We start from the raw sequence: 20,165 nt of genomic DNA, 5'->3' as shown, positions 1-20,165 counted from the left end.
TAAGTTTTTTATAGATTTGTGATATTAATCCCTTATCAGATATATCATTGGCAAATATCTTTTCCCATACAGTAGGATCCCTTTTTGTTTTATTGATGGTTTCCTTTGCTGTGAAAAAACTTTTTAGTTTGATGTAATCCCACATGTTTATTTTTTCTCTTACTTCCCTCGCGCGAGGGGATATATCAGTGAAAATCTTACTCCGGGTAATGTCCATGAAGTTTCTTCCTATATTTTCTTCTAGATATTTTATGGTTTCAGATCTTACATTTAAGTCTTTAAGCCATTTTGAATTTGTTTTTGTATATGGTGTAAGGAGGTGGTCCAGCTTCATTTTCTTGCATGTGTCTGTCCAGGTTTCCCAACACCACTTATTGAACAGACTGTCTTTACCCCATCGTACATTCTTGCTTCCATTGTCGTAGATTAGATGGGCATATAGGCATGGATTTATGTCTGACTCTCTATTCTGTTCCATTGATCTATGTGTCTATTTTTATGCCAGTACCATGCTGTTTTGATTACTGTAGCCTTGTAGTATAGTTTGAAATCAGGTACCATCTCCCTTTCTTGATAACACTCCTAAACTGTTCATTATGGGATGTCAGTTGTACTGGAGATGAGAGGGGCTTGAATTGAGAGGGAACTGAAGAAGGTATTGTCATTCAAACAGGAACATGGCCCGCTATATATGCTTTGAAATGACTTTTACTCCTTAGAGCAAGCTTTAAACAACCATTTGAGCAGACAGCAGAAAAGATAATGATATCTATGGATATCATGATGGTAATCAATTTTCTTAAGAGTCTGAAAAAAATTTGTAACACACGCCAGAGAATAATGATTTCACCAAAGAAACATGAATGGATGGATGATGGAAGGGAGGGAGGGAGGGAGGGAGAGAGAGAGAGAGAGAGGGAAAGGAAGGAAGAAAAGAAAGAAAGAAAGAAGGAAGGAAGGAAGGAAGGAAGGAAGGAAGGAAGGAAGGAAGGAAGGAAGGAAGGAAGGAAGAAAGAAAGAAAGAAAGAAAGAAAGAAAGAAAGAAAGAAAGAAAGAAAGAAAGAAAGAAAGAAAGAAAGAAAGAAAGAAAGGGAGAAAAAAGTAGTTTAGGGGATAGCAAGTCAGGTAAAAATTACCTGCCATTCCTCCATCTTCTTCAGCAGGATGGTCAGGCAGCTGATGACATTTATGAACCTTTAAGCACATGCATATGGAACCTGCTTGTGAACATTTACAGTACACATGTGTGCACACACACATACTTACTTCAAGAAACTGAAGCCAGAGGGATCAAGTGGCCTGTCAAAGTCATGCTGCAGGTTACTGTGACAGCCACTATGCTCAGGTCCCCTGGCTCCCCGTCCAGTGCTCCTTCCCTCTCTTTGACTTACTGTGGCCCATCAATGAAAAATACCATTGTGCTTAAAAGAATATGGACTCTCAAGACATGCTACAAGGATTGGAATCCTAGCTCTTCTCCTTACTATCTGTGCGACTTAGGCAGCTTAGTTCATTTCTCTGTGCCTCAGTGTCTCCATCTGTAAAATGGGGCTGTTGTGAGGATCAAATGAGTTAATATATGTAAAGCACTTATAACAGTGTCTAGCACTCAATAAGCATGTTATCATCATCATCACCAGTCAGCCAACGGACAAGGATTCATTGATCTTGTACTTTATGCCCCTTGGCTCTATCGTTTAGTAACCTGTGTATCTTCTCAAAGCCAATCATGCCCACTGAATCTTTCCTTAGGCACAGTTCTGCCACCGGACTCCTAAGCCAAGTTATTAGAGCCTCTGAGGTTGCCGTTAATGCTCTGGTAACTGCTCTTGATTAGGACCCTCTGCCCAGTTATGGACTCAGGTAACGGCCACCACGTCTGGACCTTTTCATCCCAGTTTAGTGATATACATGTCATGAGGACAAATTCCAAATCTCAACTGAATTCAATGTACTACTCCTTTTACCTGCCAGACCCATCACCCTGTCACAGAAGAAGAGATGAGCATTTTCCCTGGCCAGAAATTGATACTTGTTACATTTTGGATTAAAAGGAATAGGCCTTGCTGGCATTAGGTTTGGAAAAGAGCCCTGAACTATTCTCTGTAATTGGCTGTCTTGTGGAGTTTAGGGCAGATTCATCTTATACCTTTCTTCTTCTCTTCTGAGTGGCTTATGTAAGCAAAGAAAGCAGTCCGAAAATTTTCTTTTATGTATCACAGGAAATTCTTGTAAAGATTATTCTAAAGAAAACATAGTAACAACATAGAAAGTTCAGAAAATAAGAGAAAAATATCGCTGTAACTTGACCACCCTAGCATATCCTCTGTTTTCATTTTTGCACCTTCTCTTCAAGTTTTTGATCAAACTTGTGTATGTGTTATTAGGTTGGTGCAAAAGTAATTGCGGTATTTGCAATTATTTTTAACCTTTTAAACCGCAATTACTTTTGCACCAACCTAATAGAATGTAATCATATACAGACAGCTTTATGTTTTGTAGCTTAAGCTTTTGCTGTGTTGCTGTTGTCTTTATGATTACCATTAATGACTTAGTTGAGAAGGCATACATTGATTGGAAAACTCATCTCCCATTTTTCCAACCTTCCAGGTAATTTTTGTCTTTAGTTTCAGTTTTGGTTATTATAAATAACACTGCAGTGAATAATTTCATGCATGACTTTTTAAAACTTTTTAAAAAATTTATTGGGGTGACAATTGTTAGTAAAATTACACAGATTTCAGGTGTACAATTCTGTATTACATCATCTATAAATCCCATTGTGTGTTCACCACCCAGAGTCAGTTCTCCTTTCATCACCATATATTTGATCCCCCTTTACCCTCACCTCCCTCTCCCCACCCCCCTTACCCTCTGGTAACCACTAAACTATTGTCTGTGTCTATGAGTTTTTGTTTCTCATTTGTTTGTCTTGTTTTTTTGTTGTTTTTTGGTTTATATACCACATATCAGTGAAATCATATGGTTCTCTGCTTTTTCTGTCTGATTTATTTCGCTTAGCATTATGCTCTCAAGATCCGTCCATGTTGTCACAAATGTTCCTATATCATCTTTTCTTACCTCCGAATAGTATTCCATTGTGTATATGTACCACAACTTTTTTATCCATTCATCTATCGAAGGACATTTTGGTTGTTTCCATGTCTTGGCCACCGTAAATAAAGCTGCAATGAACATTGGAGCACACGTGTCTTTATGTATAAATGTTTTCAGATTTTTTGGGTAGATACCCAGGAGAGGGATTGCTGGGTCATATGGTAATTCTATTCATAATTTTTTGAGGAACCTCCACACTGCCTTCCATAGCGGCTGCACCAGTCTGCATTCCCACCAACAGTGTATGAGGGTTCCTTTTTCTCCACAGCCTCTCCAACACTTGTTACTATTTGTCTTGTTGATGATAGCCACTCTGACTAGGGTGAGGTGACATCTCATTGTGGTTTTTATTTGCATTTCTCTGAGGATTAGTGATGTTGAGCATTTTTTCATATGTCTATTTGCCATTTTTATGTCCTCTTTGGAGAAATGTCTCTTCAGGTCCTTTGCCCATTTTTCAATTGGGTTGTTTGTTTTTTTGTTGTTGAGCTTCATGAGTTCCTTGTATATTTTGGATATTAGCCCCTTATCGGAGGCACTGTTTGCAAAAATCTTCTCCCATTCAGTTGGTTGCCTCTTTATTTTGTCAATGGTTTCTTTTTGCTGTGCGGAAGCTTTTAAGTTTCATATAGTCCCATTCGTTTATTTTAGCTTTTACTTCCCTTGCCTTTGGAGTCAAATTCATAAAATGCTCTTTGAACCCAAGGTCCATAAGTTTAGTACCTATGTTTTCTTCTATGCAGGTCTTATGCTTAAGTCTTTGATCCATTTTGAATTAATTTTGGTACATGGTGACAGATAGCAGTCCAGTTTCATTCTTTTGCACGTGGCTATCCAATTCTCCCAGCACCATTTATTGAAGAGGCTGTCTTTCCTCCATTGTATGTTTTTAGCTTCTTTGTCAAAAATATCTGTCCATATTTATGTGATTTTATTTCTGCGTTCTCAATTCTATTCCATTGGTCTGTGTCTGTTTTTCTGCCAATACCATGCTGTTTTGATTATTGTAGCCCTGTAGTACAAGCTAAAGTCAGGGAGTGTGATACCTCCAGTATTGTTCTTTTTTCTTAAGATTGCTTTGGCTATTCGGGGTCTTTTGTTGTTCCAAACAAATCTGATGATTTTTGGTTCTATTTCTTTAAAATATGCCATTGGGATTTTGATGGGGATTGCATTAAATCTGTATATTGCTTTGGGTAGTATGGCCATTTTAACTATGTTGATTCTTCCAATCTATGAGCACGGAATGTCTTTCCATTTCTTTGTGTCTTCTTCAATTTCCTTCAAAAATGTCTTGTAGTTTTCAGCATATAGGTCTTTCACATCCTTGGTTAAGTTTATTCCTAGGTATTTTATTCTTTTTGCTGCAATTGCAAAGGGAATTGTTTTTTGTATTTCTTTTTCTGAGATTTCATTGTTAGTATATAGGAATGCAATGAACTTTTGTACATTGATTTTGTAGCCGTCAACTTTACTGTATTCGTTGATTGTTTCTAATAGCTTTTTGGTGGAGTCTTTAGGGTTTTCTATATATAGCATCATGTCATCTGCAAAGAGTGATGATTTAACTTCTTCATTCCCAATTTGGATGCCTTTTATTTCTTTCTCTTTACTGATGGCTCTGGCAAGAACTTCCAACACTATGTTGAAAAGCAAAGGTGATAGGAACAGCCCTGTCGTGTTCCTGAATGTAGAGCAAAGGGCTTCAGTTTTTCACCATTAATTATGAGATTAGCTAACGGCTTGTCATATATGGCCTTTATTATGTTAAGGTATTTTCCTTCTATACCTATTTTATTAAGTGTTTTAATCATAAATGGATGTTGTATCTTGTCAAATGCTTTTTCTGCATCAATTGACATAATCATATGATTTTTGTCCTTTATTTTGTTTATGTGATGTATCACATTAATGGATTTGCGGATGTTGAACCATCCTTGTGCCCTGGGGATGAACCCCACTTGGTCGTGATGAATAATCTTTTTAATGCATTGTTGTATTTGATTTGCTAGAATTTTGTTTAGGATTTTTGCATCTGTATTCATCAGAGATATTGGTCTGTAGTTTTCTTTTTTTGTGCTGTCCTTACCAGGTTTTGGTATCCGGGTAATGTTGCCCTCATAAAATGAGTTAGGGAGTGCTGTCTCTTCTTCAATTTTTTGGAAGAGTTTGAGCAGGATTGGTATTAGATCCTCTTTGAAGGTTTGGTAGAATTCACTGGTGAAGCCATCTGGTCCCTGGCTTTTGCTTTTGGGAAGGTTTTGGATGACTGATTCAATTTCGTTACTGGTGATCGGTCTGTTTAGATTTTCCAGTTCTTCATGGTTCAGCCTTGGAAGGCTATATGTTTCTTAGAACTTGTCCATTTCTTCTAGGTTATTGAATTTGGTGGCATATAGTCCTTCATAGTATTCTTGGATGATCCTTTGTATTTCTGTGGTGTTCGTGATAACTTCCTCTTTTTCATTTCTGATTTTGTTAATTGGTGTCTTCTCTCTTTTTATCTTAGTGAGTCTAGCCAAGGGTTTGTCAATTTTGTGAATCTTTTCAAAGAACCAGCTCTTTGTTACATTAATTGTTTCTATTGTCTTTTTGTTCTCTATTTCATTGAGCTCTGCTCTGATTTTTGTTATTTCCTTTTTTCTGCTAACCTTGGGTTTCACTTGTTCTTCTTTTTCTAGTTCTTAAAGGTGTAACATGAGGTTTTATTTGGGATTTTTCTTGTTTCTTGAGATAGGCCTGTAATGATATAAATTCCCCTCTTAAAACTGTTTTCGCTGCATCCCCAAAATGTTGGTAGGATGTATTTTCATTGTCATTTGTTTCTATGTATCTTTTGGTCTCTCCTCTAATTTCTTCTTTGACCCGGTCGTTCTTTAAAAGTATGTTGTTTATCTCCATGTATTTGTGTGTTTTTTCCTGTTTTCTTTTCGCAGTTGATATCCAATTTCAAAGCCTTGTGATCAGAGAATATGCTTGGTATGATTTCAATCTTCTTAAATTTGCTGAGGCTGATTTTATGTCCCAATATATGCTCTATCCTTGAGAATGTTCCATGTACACTAGAAAAAAAATGTATAGTCTGATGTTTTAGGATGAAGTGCTCTCTATATGTCAATGATGTCCATTTCATCTAATGTGTCATTTAAGGCTGCTATTTTGTTATTTATTTTCTGTTTGGATGATCTATCCACAGTTGTCAATGATGTATTTAAGTCCCCTAGTATAATTGTGACTTTAAAAACTTTTTATTTTGAAATAATTTTAAACTTACAAAAGAGTTGCAGTAATAGTACTGAGTTCCTATACATTCTTCACCTAACTACCTCTAACGTTAACATCTTACAGAACCATAGAATAATTATCAAACCCAAGAAATTAACATTGGTGCAATTCTATTGACTAATCTACAGACTTCATTTCACCAGTTTTCCCACTAATGTTCTTTTCCTGTTCTGGGATCCAGTCCAGGATCCCACATGGAATTTAGCTGTTTCCTTAGTCTCTTCCAGTCTGGGATAGCTACTCAGTCATTTAGTCATTCTTTGTGACTTTTTTTTGTCTTTTATGACCATTACTTTTTGGGTGTACTAACCATTTATCGTGTAGAATGTCCCTCAATTTGCATTTGTCTGAAGACTGGATTGAAGATATGCATTTTTGGCATAACTGCGGGAGCAATGTGCCCTTTTGTGGGCATCATATCAGGAAGTAATGGTACTGATATGTCTGATTTGTGATGTTAACTTTCATCTCTGAATTTGAACTTCTCGTGCAATGTTGCTTTAGGAGAGATTCCAGAAATGGGATTCCTGTCTCAGAAAATGTCACACTAGCTTCTTCTCTTTACTGGTTTTCTCAGTAGCAAGCAGAATGAGGGAACAATTAAGACTTGTGAAATGTAACCAGCCTAAAAATATCATTGGGTCCCAGGTTGGGGAGACCTTTGCAAAAGTTAGAAAAAAAAATATGTCTCCTGTTTATGTTTCTTCAAATGCTATAAAAATATAACATCTAAGATGCAATCTTGTGTTAGTGAACCTTGGGCCTCAGACTGTAGGCAGATGCATGTCTTAACAACTAGGTGAATTTTCCTTTTATGAATTACAGGAATCTTTTCCAAAGATTATTTTAAAGAAAACATAACTAATACTATACATGGTTATATGAATATAGTTAAGACTGATTACAAAGAGCACTAATGGTTCTCCGTATTGTCCAATAAATGTCAGGTAGATTTCACCATTCGGCTCCATTTGTGGGTGTAACATCCTCATCGTTTGTTATTTATTTAGCGTAGTCATCTGCTTGTATCTTTGACAGGTCAGAAGGTATTTTGGCCATGTTCCTTTCTATATAAGACCAAACTGGCTTTGCCCTATAGAGCAGGAGATGGTTGGCATTAGCGGCCATACAAATGTGGCTTCAAAATTTCCTCTCTCAATGAAAAACATAGATTGACAGAAATAAGCTCTCAAATGCAGATTGATAGAGGAGACCCCTTGAGAGCAAGATGTCTGCCCCCTTCTCACCCCATTCATCCCAACTCAACCTCTTCAGAAACTGGCTACCTTATCCAGCTGGCACCAGCTAATTGGCCAAGGGAGGCCATTGGGTTCCTCAGAGCTGGAGCTAGAGTCAGGGCACCAAGATCTAGCGGGGTTTTCAAGTCAGAGGCTACCATACAGGGGAACCATAAGTGTTTAGGCGGGATTAAGGCCCACACCACAAAACTAAAAGCATGGAGTCAGGCCTAGGCCTGAGCAGACTCAGGTGGCCTAAGGAGAAGGAGGCCCTGATGGAAAGTCTCAGGCAACTTAGGTGAGTGCCAGACTCCACGGTGTTTGTGGCCCACTGTTATGTGGGCCGGTCTTGGAATGGATCACAGGTGGGTATGGCTGGCTCAAAGGACCAGATGTGAAGCCTCGGACAACTTTTCCTGGAGTTGTGACCCTCTGATAAAAGCCTCCTGTCTGTTGGCCATGCTGAGTCAGGTATGGGCCTGAGACTGTCTCTCTCCTCAGGTGAACAAAGCCCTGAAGCAGAAATCAGACATCGAGCACTATCGGAATAAGCTGCGCCTCAAAGCCAAGAGGAAGGGATATTACGATTTCCCCGTAGTGGAGACGAACAAGGCTCAAACGGAAAGAAAAAAGATGTACGAAAAAGCCCAAAAGGAAATCGAGCACGTGTTGGATCCAGACCCAGAACTGTGTGCCCCATTTGCTGAATCTAAAAACAGGTGCAGTGTCTAAGGGATTCTCTGAAGGTCGCTGTACCATTGGTGGGATGAGGGCAGAGGATGCCGTGCAGTCCTGAGCCCTTGATCTGTTACCTTAGGGCGACTATTTGCAGGCTGCTGATCCACAACATGCTGATCTGTGCAAGTAGGTGTTCCATAATGAGTCTGGAAGAGAATAAAATTAAAGCCATTAAAAACAATACATGGGCAAACAGCCATAATTGTCCATTAGCTTAATGATATTTTCAAACCATAGCTGTTTCAGAGCTGGGTGAAGATATAATTACCACCGACCTGTCTATTCATCTTCCAGATCAAGGGTCATCATATTGTTCAATTATTTTAGTAGCTCTTGCATAAGAAAAGCAAATTTCATGCCTCACCTTTTCATTCAGCTTCAGTAAGTAATTACCACATAGCTACTCAGAGCTCTGTGCTGGGTTCATCTCTTTAATTCATAGATTTGTTCGTGCATTCGACATTTATTGTCACCTACTATGTATTAGCCATCATGCAAGATGCTAAATACTGTCATGGTCATGTGTGCTCTTTCTCATTCATGCACTCAACTCATTCAATATTTTACGGAGTACAAGACAGCCTAATCGCTGCTGTTATGGAACTTAAGGTCTGATGGAAGAGAAAGATAGCCACCCCAAAAGTTTATTACTCCCAAGTGTAATGGATATTTGAAATGTGAGGTTCCGTAACAGGGGGCCTGGCCTAGTGATGGAGGGTTAGGACCAGTGATTTGAATTTCATCCTTCTAAGCTTTGCTGTAAGCAGAGAGTAACCTTACCTAGTGGGTAAAGAAATAAAGGTTATTAGCAAAGCTATACGTGCCCATCTTTCTTCTTCTCCTCCCCACCCTGAAGCACTTCCTCAGAAGCATTTTCATGATTCAAGACCATCTCTTTCAAATACACATTCTCCTTGGCAACAGCCACTTGGCTTGCAGCATGCCCACACTCTGACTGCCCCATCGCCTTAGCCCACCCACCCTCTGTAGACTGGGTGAGACAGGGCAATTCCTGGTCTGAGTGGGTATTTATTAAAAGCAAAAATGACTATGTGACAGGCTTGGATGAAAGCCACAAAATAAAGCTAGGAGGTGGGGATAAATTTTATGAATGGAACAAATATAATTTATTTTCAATGAACAAAAAAGGGAATTCTAAAGCAGTGCTTCGTTTACCATGCTTCTTGTTAGGCTTGGTGGGTATAACAAGCTACTGGTGTAAAATTGTGACAAGGGTCACAATGCATGTGTCACTGTGTTGATAACTACAGGAAAAAGAGGAGAAAAGATGGATTTTATGGGGAGGCTAGGGGTTTCTTTAGCTTTTGCTTGCACTTGAAGACTTTTTACTTCAGCAGTCTTTTACAGACTGGTGCAGGAAGTTGTTTCTTGGGTTTTCTTTGGGTTTTTTTGGTTTCCTGCTGACACTTGGAAAATTCAGAAAAATGAACCAAAGATCATGTGCAAATAAGAGGAACTTAGATTGAAAGCTATTTGCAAAATACATAAATATTTCAGTTGAGGCTTTTTATAGAACGAAGAACTCTTTTTCCTGTGAAGGTGCACCTCCATTGCCTAGCATTGGTTCAGCCAGATTCTCAAGGCCCTTTGATGGCCTGCTGGTCTATGAGTGGGTAGCCAATTCTCAGTGTCAGTTGAAGAAATGATTTAATGACTCTAACGCACCAAAAATAACATTAAAAGGTTTTTTGACCAGTTAAAGAAACCATATGGATAACCACAGACTGGGTGGGAATGGAAATTAAGCAAGAGACAGGAAGGGGAAGGAAAGCTTAACAGAGAAAACAGGAGTGATGGAGACTCATAAGCTCTGTGGTGTTACTCTTGTTACACTCTGCTGTTGACTCCAGAGGCTGCCTACTGTGTGTACACAGCAGGTAAGAGCACTGTCATGTTCTTTGTGGCCTGCCCTTCCCTCAGGGGTTGGCATGTGACCAGGCTGCTCGACCACAGCCTCGTAGCCCCACGGCCAGACTGACTGGTCAGAAGGTGGGCACATGAGTTGGTCCAATGAGACTGAGTCTTGCTAGACCAGGGCTCTTGCTAGAGCAACCAGGAAAGAGGTATTCTCTTGGTATTGCGGTTTCTAGGAAGATAGGCTATAAACTCACAGGTTAGCGTTGCCTGTTAATTGCTATTTGTAGTTCACCTCTCCAGAGGTTCTGCTCTCAGTGGCCTAGCCACTGCGAGGCATAAGTGAGGGACTCACTCTCTACTCCAAAGGCAGCATCAGTAACCAGAATTTTACCCTGACACCTAAAGAAATTGAATAAAAGACAAAATTTAGATTCTAGTGTTGACTTATTCTGAAATCTTTTAGAAGAGTTTTCACGGTGTTTTCTTTAAAATCAAAAGGACACTCCATTTTTATGTGATTAAACTCTTACCCAAAGACACCAAGTATGTAATACGCACAAGGCAGATGCTGTCAGAGCCCCTCCCCCTCCGTCCTGTCCCCTAGGCTCCCACTGCGCCCTATAGGCCAGCAGCTCCTACTTACTACGAGCATCTACAACTCGGGCTTTTTCTCAGCAGCCCCTGACCTTGAGTGTCAGGTTGTCAGTCAATGACAGGGCACCTGACGGATAAACGCCCCTGGCAGAGAACTCCGGTGCATAGGCTACATTGGTGTGATAACCATGTTTTCTAATTTCTGTATTTGATTATTTGACATTGGGGGCCTTGCTGACTCTGGAGAAACTGCCCCTACCAGGGATGTCTCTAGCCAATTCCTAGAAAAGCAAAAGGCTCGCCTGCAAGTACACCTTTCACATGTGAACCAACAAGAGCCCAGAGCCCAGAGCCCAGCTGCCCCCTTTACACACGGCCCTCACACTCTGGGCCCCAACCCCCTGTTCTAATCACTGCAGCCGGGTACCAGACATCTAGGGACAGCCCCGATGCCCCAGAGTCTGCCGAAATTATTCAAACGATCCAATCCTAAACCAGCATAGCCTGCCTTGTCCATTCCTTCCCACAGAAACCACAATAAAGGCTCTTGTTCCCATTTTCCCCTCCCTCTGTCTGCCTTGTGGCTGACCCTGCTGCTTCCCCAGGTACCCCCTCGCCACCATGGCATGGCAGGCCCCTTCCTCCAGGGATCTGTGAGTATAACAAGCTATCTTTTCAGTGGCAGTTCATCTGATCTGTCGATCTTGCCGTACCTGAATAAAATATAACCTACATTTTGAAACAATTTCCTCCCACACTTCTCCAGTGAGTTTGAGTCCCAATTGCCCAAAATACTAATCTACTCTATATCACACCTTATCAGTCTCCTTCTCTTCCCTCTCCCATTTTCCCACTCCCTAACTTGTGCTTCCTACAGCCTTCTCCCAGGTAAACCACTTGCACTTAAATAGTCACAGAGTCCTCTTCTGGAAGAACCCAACCTAAGGCAATAACATAAAGACAGAGTTGCTCTGATGGTCGCAGGACTTCCTCCTCCTCCTTCCCAGTGGTTCTAGTCCATCTTTATGGAACCCTAGGGTTCCACAAGACACACTTTGGGAACTACTTTCTTAAACTGTAGTGAGACTAAAACCTCCCTAAAAAATACAAATAAAATTTATCATTCTTCACCCAGCAATATTTTCAGAGGTAAAAAACTTACTTCTCAAGTTTGCAAGTTTCAAAATTGATTAACTTTTAAGGACTACAGCAAAGTACCAACAAGAAATGAATACACCTAATGGAACTCTGTTTGATTAAAATAAGTAATTTGTCTACCTGAGAGCCTGATTTATGTCTAAGTAGTTGCTTGTATACCGTGCACACGCACACACTAATGGTCTGGTCAGTTGAGATCCATGTGAAACAGCCACCTTTAAGCTGTGTATCATAAAGGAACATTGTCTTTGATGGAAAAGGAGACTGAAGTCTACTCCAGTGTCTAAGCTCTCACTCACATTTATGGTTCTTGAAAGGGCTTACACAAGCTCACTATTGTATTTCTAATCCTTCCAAAAATAACCTACTTAAATGTCAATTACTAATCCTAGTATTTACTCCCCCACTCCTTATTAGTAAATCTTTTCTAAATGGGCTAATTGGCAACCTCAGGACAGTTGTGAAGTCTCCTTTTTCAAAACAGATAAATTTGTAATTAGGTCAAGGATGAGAATTCTTTCGGGTCTGCCTTAAAGTGAATCACTCAGAACAGATGGTGTTTCACAAGGTTGTGCTCCATTCCTAAAGGAAGCCTCTAATTGCAGATAACTATAGGGCAGGGTTTATTACTATTAGGTTTAAGCTCTTGTATCAGTCAGGATTCCTATGGTAGCAAATGATGGAAATCCAGCACAAACTGGTTAAATAAAAAGGGAAATTATTGTTGAACATAATTTAAATGTCAAGTCTTTGGGCATAGCTAGATTGAAGGAATCAGACATATTTTTCTCCTTTTCTCTTCACTCTTTGCTGGCTCCTTTTCAGGTGGGCTCTTACCTCATTGTGGCAAACTGGCTGCCAGCACCTCTAGGTTATATCCTATCTTCCTAGAAACCTCAATACCAAGAGAATACCTCTTTCCTGGTTGCTCTAGCAAGAGCCCTGGGACTCAGTCTCAGTGGACCAACTCATGTGCCCACCTTCTGACCAGTCAGTCTGGCCGTGGGGCTACGAGGCTGTAATCGTGCAGCCTGGTCACATGCCAATCCCTGGAGGAAGGGCAGGCCACAAAGAATACCATAATGCTCTTACTAACAGGTTCTTATGGGTACCAGGCAAGCAGAAAACACAGGTGCTCTCTCAATAGTATAAGCTCCTCATGCTGAGGTAGTAGGCCTATTAGTGTCAGTTTCATTCCCTAGGCTAATTGTAAGGGTAGTGCTTTGCCTTGGGAGTTCTACTGTGTGTTCTAGACGAACAGGATGTGACTGTCATGCTGTGACTAACTGGGTGTGTGATCATGAAAAGGCATGTATACCTGCCAGGTTTCTAGCTTCCCACATAGTCGCTGGGAATCGATAAGGCAACCTTTTCACCTTCAATCCATGAATGGATAGAATCCTAGAACCGAGACATAAAACAGGTGATATTTGGGGAGTTCTCTCAAGATAGATGCTCTGAAGTGCAAGTTATTTACAGAGAGAAACTTATTGTTGAATGAGAAGGAAGTCAGTGATTTTTATCCTACCTTTGTCACTTTGCAGGATCATGTGAAAGTCACCTGTCCCCATTGGGCGTCACTCCCCACTCGGAAGAGTTGCCTCTTGTGGGAAAATAACAGCATAGCCACAACAGCATAGCCTTGTTTGTCGCTATTTCTTACTCCCTCCTCAAAAAAATTCCTCTAATGTCAAGTGGAAACAGGACAGTGGTGACAAATGTATGCATTTCCAAGGGGGGAGCTGAGGCGAGCCTCTGAACGTGCTCCTCCCTGGGCCTGAAATGATGCTCTGTGCCCAGATGGGCATGGAGCTGCCTCTAAATAGGTCTCAGCTGAAATGTCACCTCTCCAGAGAGGCCTTCCCTGACCCTCCTACTTAAAGTCGTTCCCCATCCTCTTTATCCTCTGTCACTTCTCCTTGTTTTTCTTAACAGCACTTACCACTCTGAAATTATCATGTGGATTATCTGTCTCTCTCATTAGATTGTAAGCTCCATCTTGCTTACTATGGATCTTCATCATGTTCCACAGTGACTGGAACACAGTAGGCACTCATGTCCCTCATGTAAATATCGGATAGCTGGCTGGATGCCTGGCTGGCTGGCTGGATGGATGGATGGATGGACAGGTGGACAAGCCCCAAACTGCCTCTTGGTTTATGGCTCCTTAACCCATAAGGGAATCCATTGTGAGGAAGGTAGAAAAGAAAACGTATCTGCAGTGTCAGTACCAAGCATCCCATTAGCCACAGGGTTTATTAACACATCATGGAACCCTTCGTGTGGAATCGGAAAGATGAAAAGGAACAGGAGGCTGCTGAGTCAACAGTCAACAAAAGCAAGTTTGTTCTTCCAGTGTTAGCTGTTTCAGAGGGTCAAGGGAAAGCCCCTGGCCTGGCCATCAGCAGAATTTTAGATGAGATTGCAGTGCTGAGGTTGACTGTAGTTAACCATACAAAAGAGCATTTACAATTCAGCCAAATGGTTACAGCAGCTGGGGAACAAGAAACATTTATTCCACTGTTTCTATGGCCCCTGATGGCTGACAAACAGACCCATCAATTCTGAGATTTGTGAGGCAAGCCAACCAAACCCTTCATTGGTTGCCTGTAGTTTGGATCAGTGGAGAATTCCATCTGTCAGGGCATTTGCTGCATCATAACAGTTGTTGAATTCTTTTTAGGCAACAGACGAAAAACTCTGTCTACCGAAGCCGGCAGTCTCTGAATAGCCCGAGTCCAGGGGAAACAGAGATGGACCTTCTGGTGACTCGCGAGCGACCCCGGCGTGGAATCCGTAACAGTGGATATGATGTAAGTCTCTGCCGGGCCAAGGTGAATACAAGCTTTGCTTTCCCTGAAAGCAAAAGGAATAGAGCATCCCATATGTTTTTGTTGATTCTATATTTGTGTAATTTTAAAATGCAGTAAGATATTTTGTTTTATATTCCTTATTACCTATTTTGCAAAGCAAGACTCGTTGGAATTGCCAGAGTAACAAATTATTGCTGAAAGGATCTTGATGTCTAAATTCAGCCATTTTGTGGCTAGTACATTATTGACCTTTAAACTCAGCAGCTATGCTAAATGTTCTTAATTTTTTCCTCCTCTGTTCTTAGGCACTCAGTAGAATCCATGGCCATGGGTTAAAATTCATTTGAACACAAGCTTCTTTTAATTCACAGCAATGTTGAGGAGTTGGATTTGTTCCTGGTTTCATAACTCCTCAATATGCCATGGAAACAATAAGATGTCCAACAGGGCGATTTGGTGATTTCATGTGATGAAGTACATGTTTATGTGCAGTGATGTCTCCAAACTGCAAAAATTCTTCTAATCCCATCAAACGTTCCCGGATGATGGGTTATACAATTCGGTGCCTCCTATCAAGTTGTTTACATGTCAGTGCACCCATGAGTTGCACTCACGTGAATGAGAACCCTGCTGAAATATTCAATAAGCTTCATCCTGTCCCAGAATTTCAAATGGTCTTGAATATACTTTTAGGTCTTATGAAAAATGCTTCTTTCCCATTCTCCTGAAACATTTCTCTTATTACAAATAAAAAAATTTTCTGTAACAAGAGCTATGATTCAAATATGTCTGGATACAGTTTTAGTATAATTTGTGAGGTTGTAATTTGAAAATGACACTTGATTTCTTAAATATACCATGCAAATTTACAGGCAAGGAGATTTTTTTTTTTTCCCATCAAGATTGGTCATTGTTTTCCACAAAAGCTTAAAATGGGTGTTTTTTTTTAAATGGTCCAATTAAAATCAGAGATATTCTACCTAATTTGAATTTCTAATTACTTTCCTTACATTTAAACTTGATGGTTGTGTTGGTGATAGTACACTTATCTTTTTTTTCTTTTTCATATAAGACAGTTTAATAGTTTAGTTTTGTAAACTTCTAGCTGCTTTGGGCAAATCATTATTTTTCTCCAAATTAAATTATTCAACATTAATTTTTCTTCTCATGCAAGTATTTCCTATACCAAACTCTGTCATCAATTTGATAATCAGCCTGTGGTTAAATATTGGGCATTTGAGTTTTCCAATTAATCTCTCCCTACTAACAGTGAATATTCTTCCTGGATGCTTGTAGTTCAGGGAGCAGTTGCTTCTGCTCGGGCACGCCTGAGGTATGATAGGACTCTTAATGAATTTCAAGATTAGTATTTATAGGTTTCTGGTGAGGTTCTAGGCACAGACATTTTTCCAATTTGAGGAAATAGGCCAAAGGTTTCCTATTAGTCTTGAAAAGAAAATATTGCAGATTTTTTTAAACCACTGTGCCATGACTTAGAGTACTCACTTAATGCTCTTGGGATGTCATGTTAGTAAATTACCTAGAACAACAGAAGAAGAGAGATGATTTTTAAAAGGAGGTTGCTCACTGTCGTGCGAGGCGGCCTGTGGGGTCTCTGGTCCCGCTCCCCACATAAGAACACAGGACATGGTGAGGCCAAACAGGAACACCCACGGAGCCATAAGTAAGGGAGTCATATTACTATATTCTCACCGGCGGCATCCACCTCTCTGCAATCCTCTCTTGCTAGCCCCCATTCTTTCTGCTAGCGTAGCCACAGCAGTTATATTAGTGGCCAATGGCTTACGGGTTACAGCTGACGACCAACTAGCCACAGCTGCTGGCCATCTGATCACAGTTGATGGGCATTTACTACCCGAGCCAGCACCTTTTTATGTGAGGCCGAGAGCCTGGAAACTGCTCTCTGGGGTTCTGTCCCCACACTCACCCCTCACAAACATGTAAATATTTCAATCACAGATTACTTGAGGGAAGCACTAATAGATTAAAAAAATATATACACATTTCTTTGAGATATGCATGGGATCTCAGAAACATAAGCAAATATAAGTTTCCTTAAGAGAAAATGGTCATCTAGGAAACAATTTTAAGAATTTTGACTGTTGACTATAAGAATGAAATTACTTCCTGTATCTCTTCCTGTGCACATCGCCAGTCAGGTAGGTACTCTCATTATGCCCATTGTCTAGATGGGAAAACCAAGGCACAAAGCAGTTACATAATTTGTCTGCCTACCTCCAAAGCCCATTCCCTTAACCACCATGCAATATGGTTTCCATGTACACCCACCACACCATACATCTGTCCTCACATAACATAATATATAGTCTGTATTACTGAGTCTCTCTTAGAGGCTAGACATCAAGTCTCACAAAAATTCTTTCACAGATAACTCACACAAGCAAAACATAGACCAGTAGATAAAGTAGAAAAAGAGGACAGTCATAGTTTTAAACAATGCATTCATTTTCTGATCTCTTGATTTTCCAAAAATGCCAAAGCACTCCTGGCAAAAGAATCCATTAGCCCAGCAATGAACAGGTCATTCAGTTGGAAACATGTCAATCTTCCTACTGGGTCTGAGGAACTTGAAGCCAGGCCAAAATTTCCAGTCCTTTCTACCAGATAAGTAACACCAGGGGAACCTGCTCCTTGATACTGTAGAAACAAAAGACTGAGAGATTGATTTAATTGTGAATTTTTCAAAAGTTGACTACTTTAGAGTCCCATCAGAAAAGCTTGCAAGTGAAAATAAATGAATAAATAAATAAGCAAACAAACACATGCTCCACAAGCAAATCTTAGCCCCAGGACCAATGGCAGCCTGGATTGCTTCAAAATGTTTCTACAGGGGCCGGCCCGGTGGCTCAGGCGGTTAGAGCTCCATGCTCCTAACTCTGAAGGCTGCGGTTCGATTCCTACATGGGCCAGTGGGCTCTCAACCACAAGGTTGCCAGTTCAACTCCTCGAGTCCCACAAGGGATGATGGGCAGCGCCCCCTGCAACTAGCAATGGCAACTGGACCTGGAGCTGAGCTGCGCCCTCCACAACTAAGACTGAAAGGACAACAACTTGAGTTGGAAAAAAAAAAAGTCCTGGAAGTACACACTGTTCCCCAATAAAATCCTGTTCCCCTTCCCCAATAAAAAAAAAATTTTTTTTTAAATGTTTCCACAGAGCAGGAGGTATTAGGGCCGGCAAAAAAGACGCTTAGCTCCAAGGGATTTGGGAATCACTGTTTTGCAAGAGTTCTTAACCTCTTGGTCTCCCCTAACAGATAAGGATGTAATACACTCCTGGCAGAAACTATGGCTCATTTGGGTAGTAATTTTCTAGGAGGAGGCCTCCCTTTTAGAAGCATGCATGATTTTAGAAAGAAGTCTAAAACTGATCACTCCTAAAAGGCCAGACCATATCATTAAACTAACTTTGTCATTAAAATTAATTCCAGTGCATAAAGTGGCTAGAAGAGATAATCAGCCTAATATTTAAAAGCAAAAATATCTTTTTCATAGTATTTTTAAATGCTGTTTTCTAAATGAAAGTCATATAGAAAATAATGAAGCAGCAAGGAGAAGAAAACGGCCCAAGCACAATAAAAACCGAAGTGTGGATGATGAATCAGCCTTTGCTTCCAATGGGCAAGTAATAATCAGATCATTCCCCAGAAATAAAAATGCACCTCCTCCACCTTGATTTGTGTTTGGAGTTTAAAAATCTACGACAGAAAGGGGATCGGCTATATACCTTGGCTCTGAAAGAGACTCTGAAACAGATTGTCTGAATTACAACTTTGAAAATGAATGCTGACCTCTCAGAAGTAGAGACTTTGGCAAGCTACTTCCCTCAGGTTTCTCTCCAGCGCTTTGTTGAAGGTTCCAATCCTGAGGTACTCAGAGAGCATTCGTGGCAGACTGTCGGCCTCAGACTCTAAAATGTGGGCAGTGGGTTGAAAATGTGAAGGATGATTGATCCATCGGTGCAGCTCAGAAGCGAGACTGAACGCTCTGCTCTAGCAACTGCAACCATCAGTTCTCATTCCAGAGGCCTTCTTCAGGGAAATGGTTTGAAAGGTGACTTGACAAGTGAAAAGTATATGTACATCTACCAAAAGGGGTACTATATCAGGCAAGGTTCAGCTGCAGAAAACATCAAGCCATTTAAACAGACAAAAAAATAACTGAGGAATGAGGTGCTCTCAACATCATCGGAGGGCTGGAGGAATGTTCCATGAAAACTGAACAAAACCACAGAGCTGGCACTGAGTAGGAGTTGCTGCCTCTGCCCCAAGCAGGAAGGTGGGGAAGTGGGCTGCCCTGGAACTGATTAGGAGCGGAAAGATGAAGCCTGCCTGGGGCGGCCGGTTAGCTCAGCTGGTTAGAGCACAGTGCTCTTAACAAGGTTGCCGGTTCGATCCCCGCATGGGCCACTGTGAGCTGCACCCTCCACAACTAGATTGAAACAACTACTTGACTTGGAGCTGATGGGTCCTGGAAAAACACACTCAAAATAAATTTTAAAAAAAGGAAAGAAAGCAAGATGGGCCCTGCCTCAGGTCCTCTGTCCAAATTGCACACTAATGCACCTAATTGACAGAACCTAGTATTTCCACCACAGCTGCCGCCTCGTGGAGGGCCTGAAGTGTAGGTTATCCAGTCAGCGTTCAGCGTCAGCACTACGGGAGAGCATGCTGCAAAGATGTTCCCAAATGCCAGTCCACCCCACCACCCCCAACCATGGGCACTGGGTAAAAGTGAGATGAGAGGAGAAGTATTTATCTTGCTGGCCTCTCTGGGCTGACAGTGCAGCCAGTTGCCTCTTCCAAGTGAGCAGTGGTTACTGGAAGGAGGCCAAAGAATCGAAACAGTGTTTTGATGGGTTCCATTTGCAGGGGAATGAAAAATTATCCAGAAAGCCCCTGACTGCCCGCGATAGCTGATAGCAAGTCTGGGGCCTTCAAGATAAATGTGTAAATCCTGTAATTAATGGGAGTCTCTCCTGCTCACCTACTGCCGCCCCTCCCCCAGCATTGTGCAGCCTCAGCATGAGGGCCGGCGACCAAGGCAAAGCACAGGAGTGTCCTGGCACTGTAGGATGTTCCCAGTAAAGGGTACAACCAACTTTTGGTTTCTTTCAGAAGCCAATGAAAACCATGGCTGGGTTTGGGGATTTTTGTCCTTCACCTCAACCTGCTGGTTGCCCTCTGAAATAGGTGCTCTTGTGTTGAGCCCACTGCTGCCACTGTCATCCTGTTAGCATTCCCCCTAGAACTGTCCTGCCTGTGTCTCCAATCTCAGACTTAAATTTTTTTATCCCATCTGTG

The 20,165-nt window shown here is 41.1% G+C and overlaps 1 protein-coding gene across 3 annotated transcripts in view; it reads left to right on the top strand.

Moving 5' to 3' along the window:
• KIAA1549L (KIAA1549 like) overlaps positions 1-20,165 on the top strand; it is a 268,405-nt gene that overhangs the window by 213,330 nt on the left and 34,910 nt on the right. For all 3 annotated transcript variants that reach the window (XM_081063643.1, XM_081063642.1, XM_081063641.1), the window contains 2 exons: positions 8,142-8,359; positions 14,692-14,821. In XM_081063643.1, the coding sequence (XP_080919769.1) occupies positions 8,142-8,359; positions 14,692-14,821 (348 nt within the window). The remainder of the gene's footprint in view (positions 1-8,141; positions 8,360-14,691; positions 14,822-20,165) is intronic.

This window comes from Rhinolophus hipposideros (genome assembly GCF_964194185.1).
Source record: "Rhinolophus hipposideros genome assembly, chromosome: 10".
Classification (NCBI taxonomy): domain Eukaryota; kingdom Metazoa; phylum Chordata; class Mammalia; order Chiroptera; family Rhinolophidae; genus Rhinolophus; species Rhinolophus hipposideros.
This window is presented reverse-complemented; position numbering and strand designations above follow the sequence as displayed.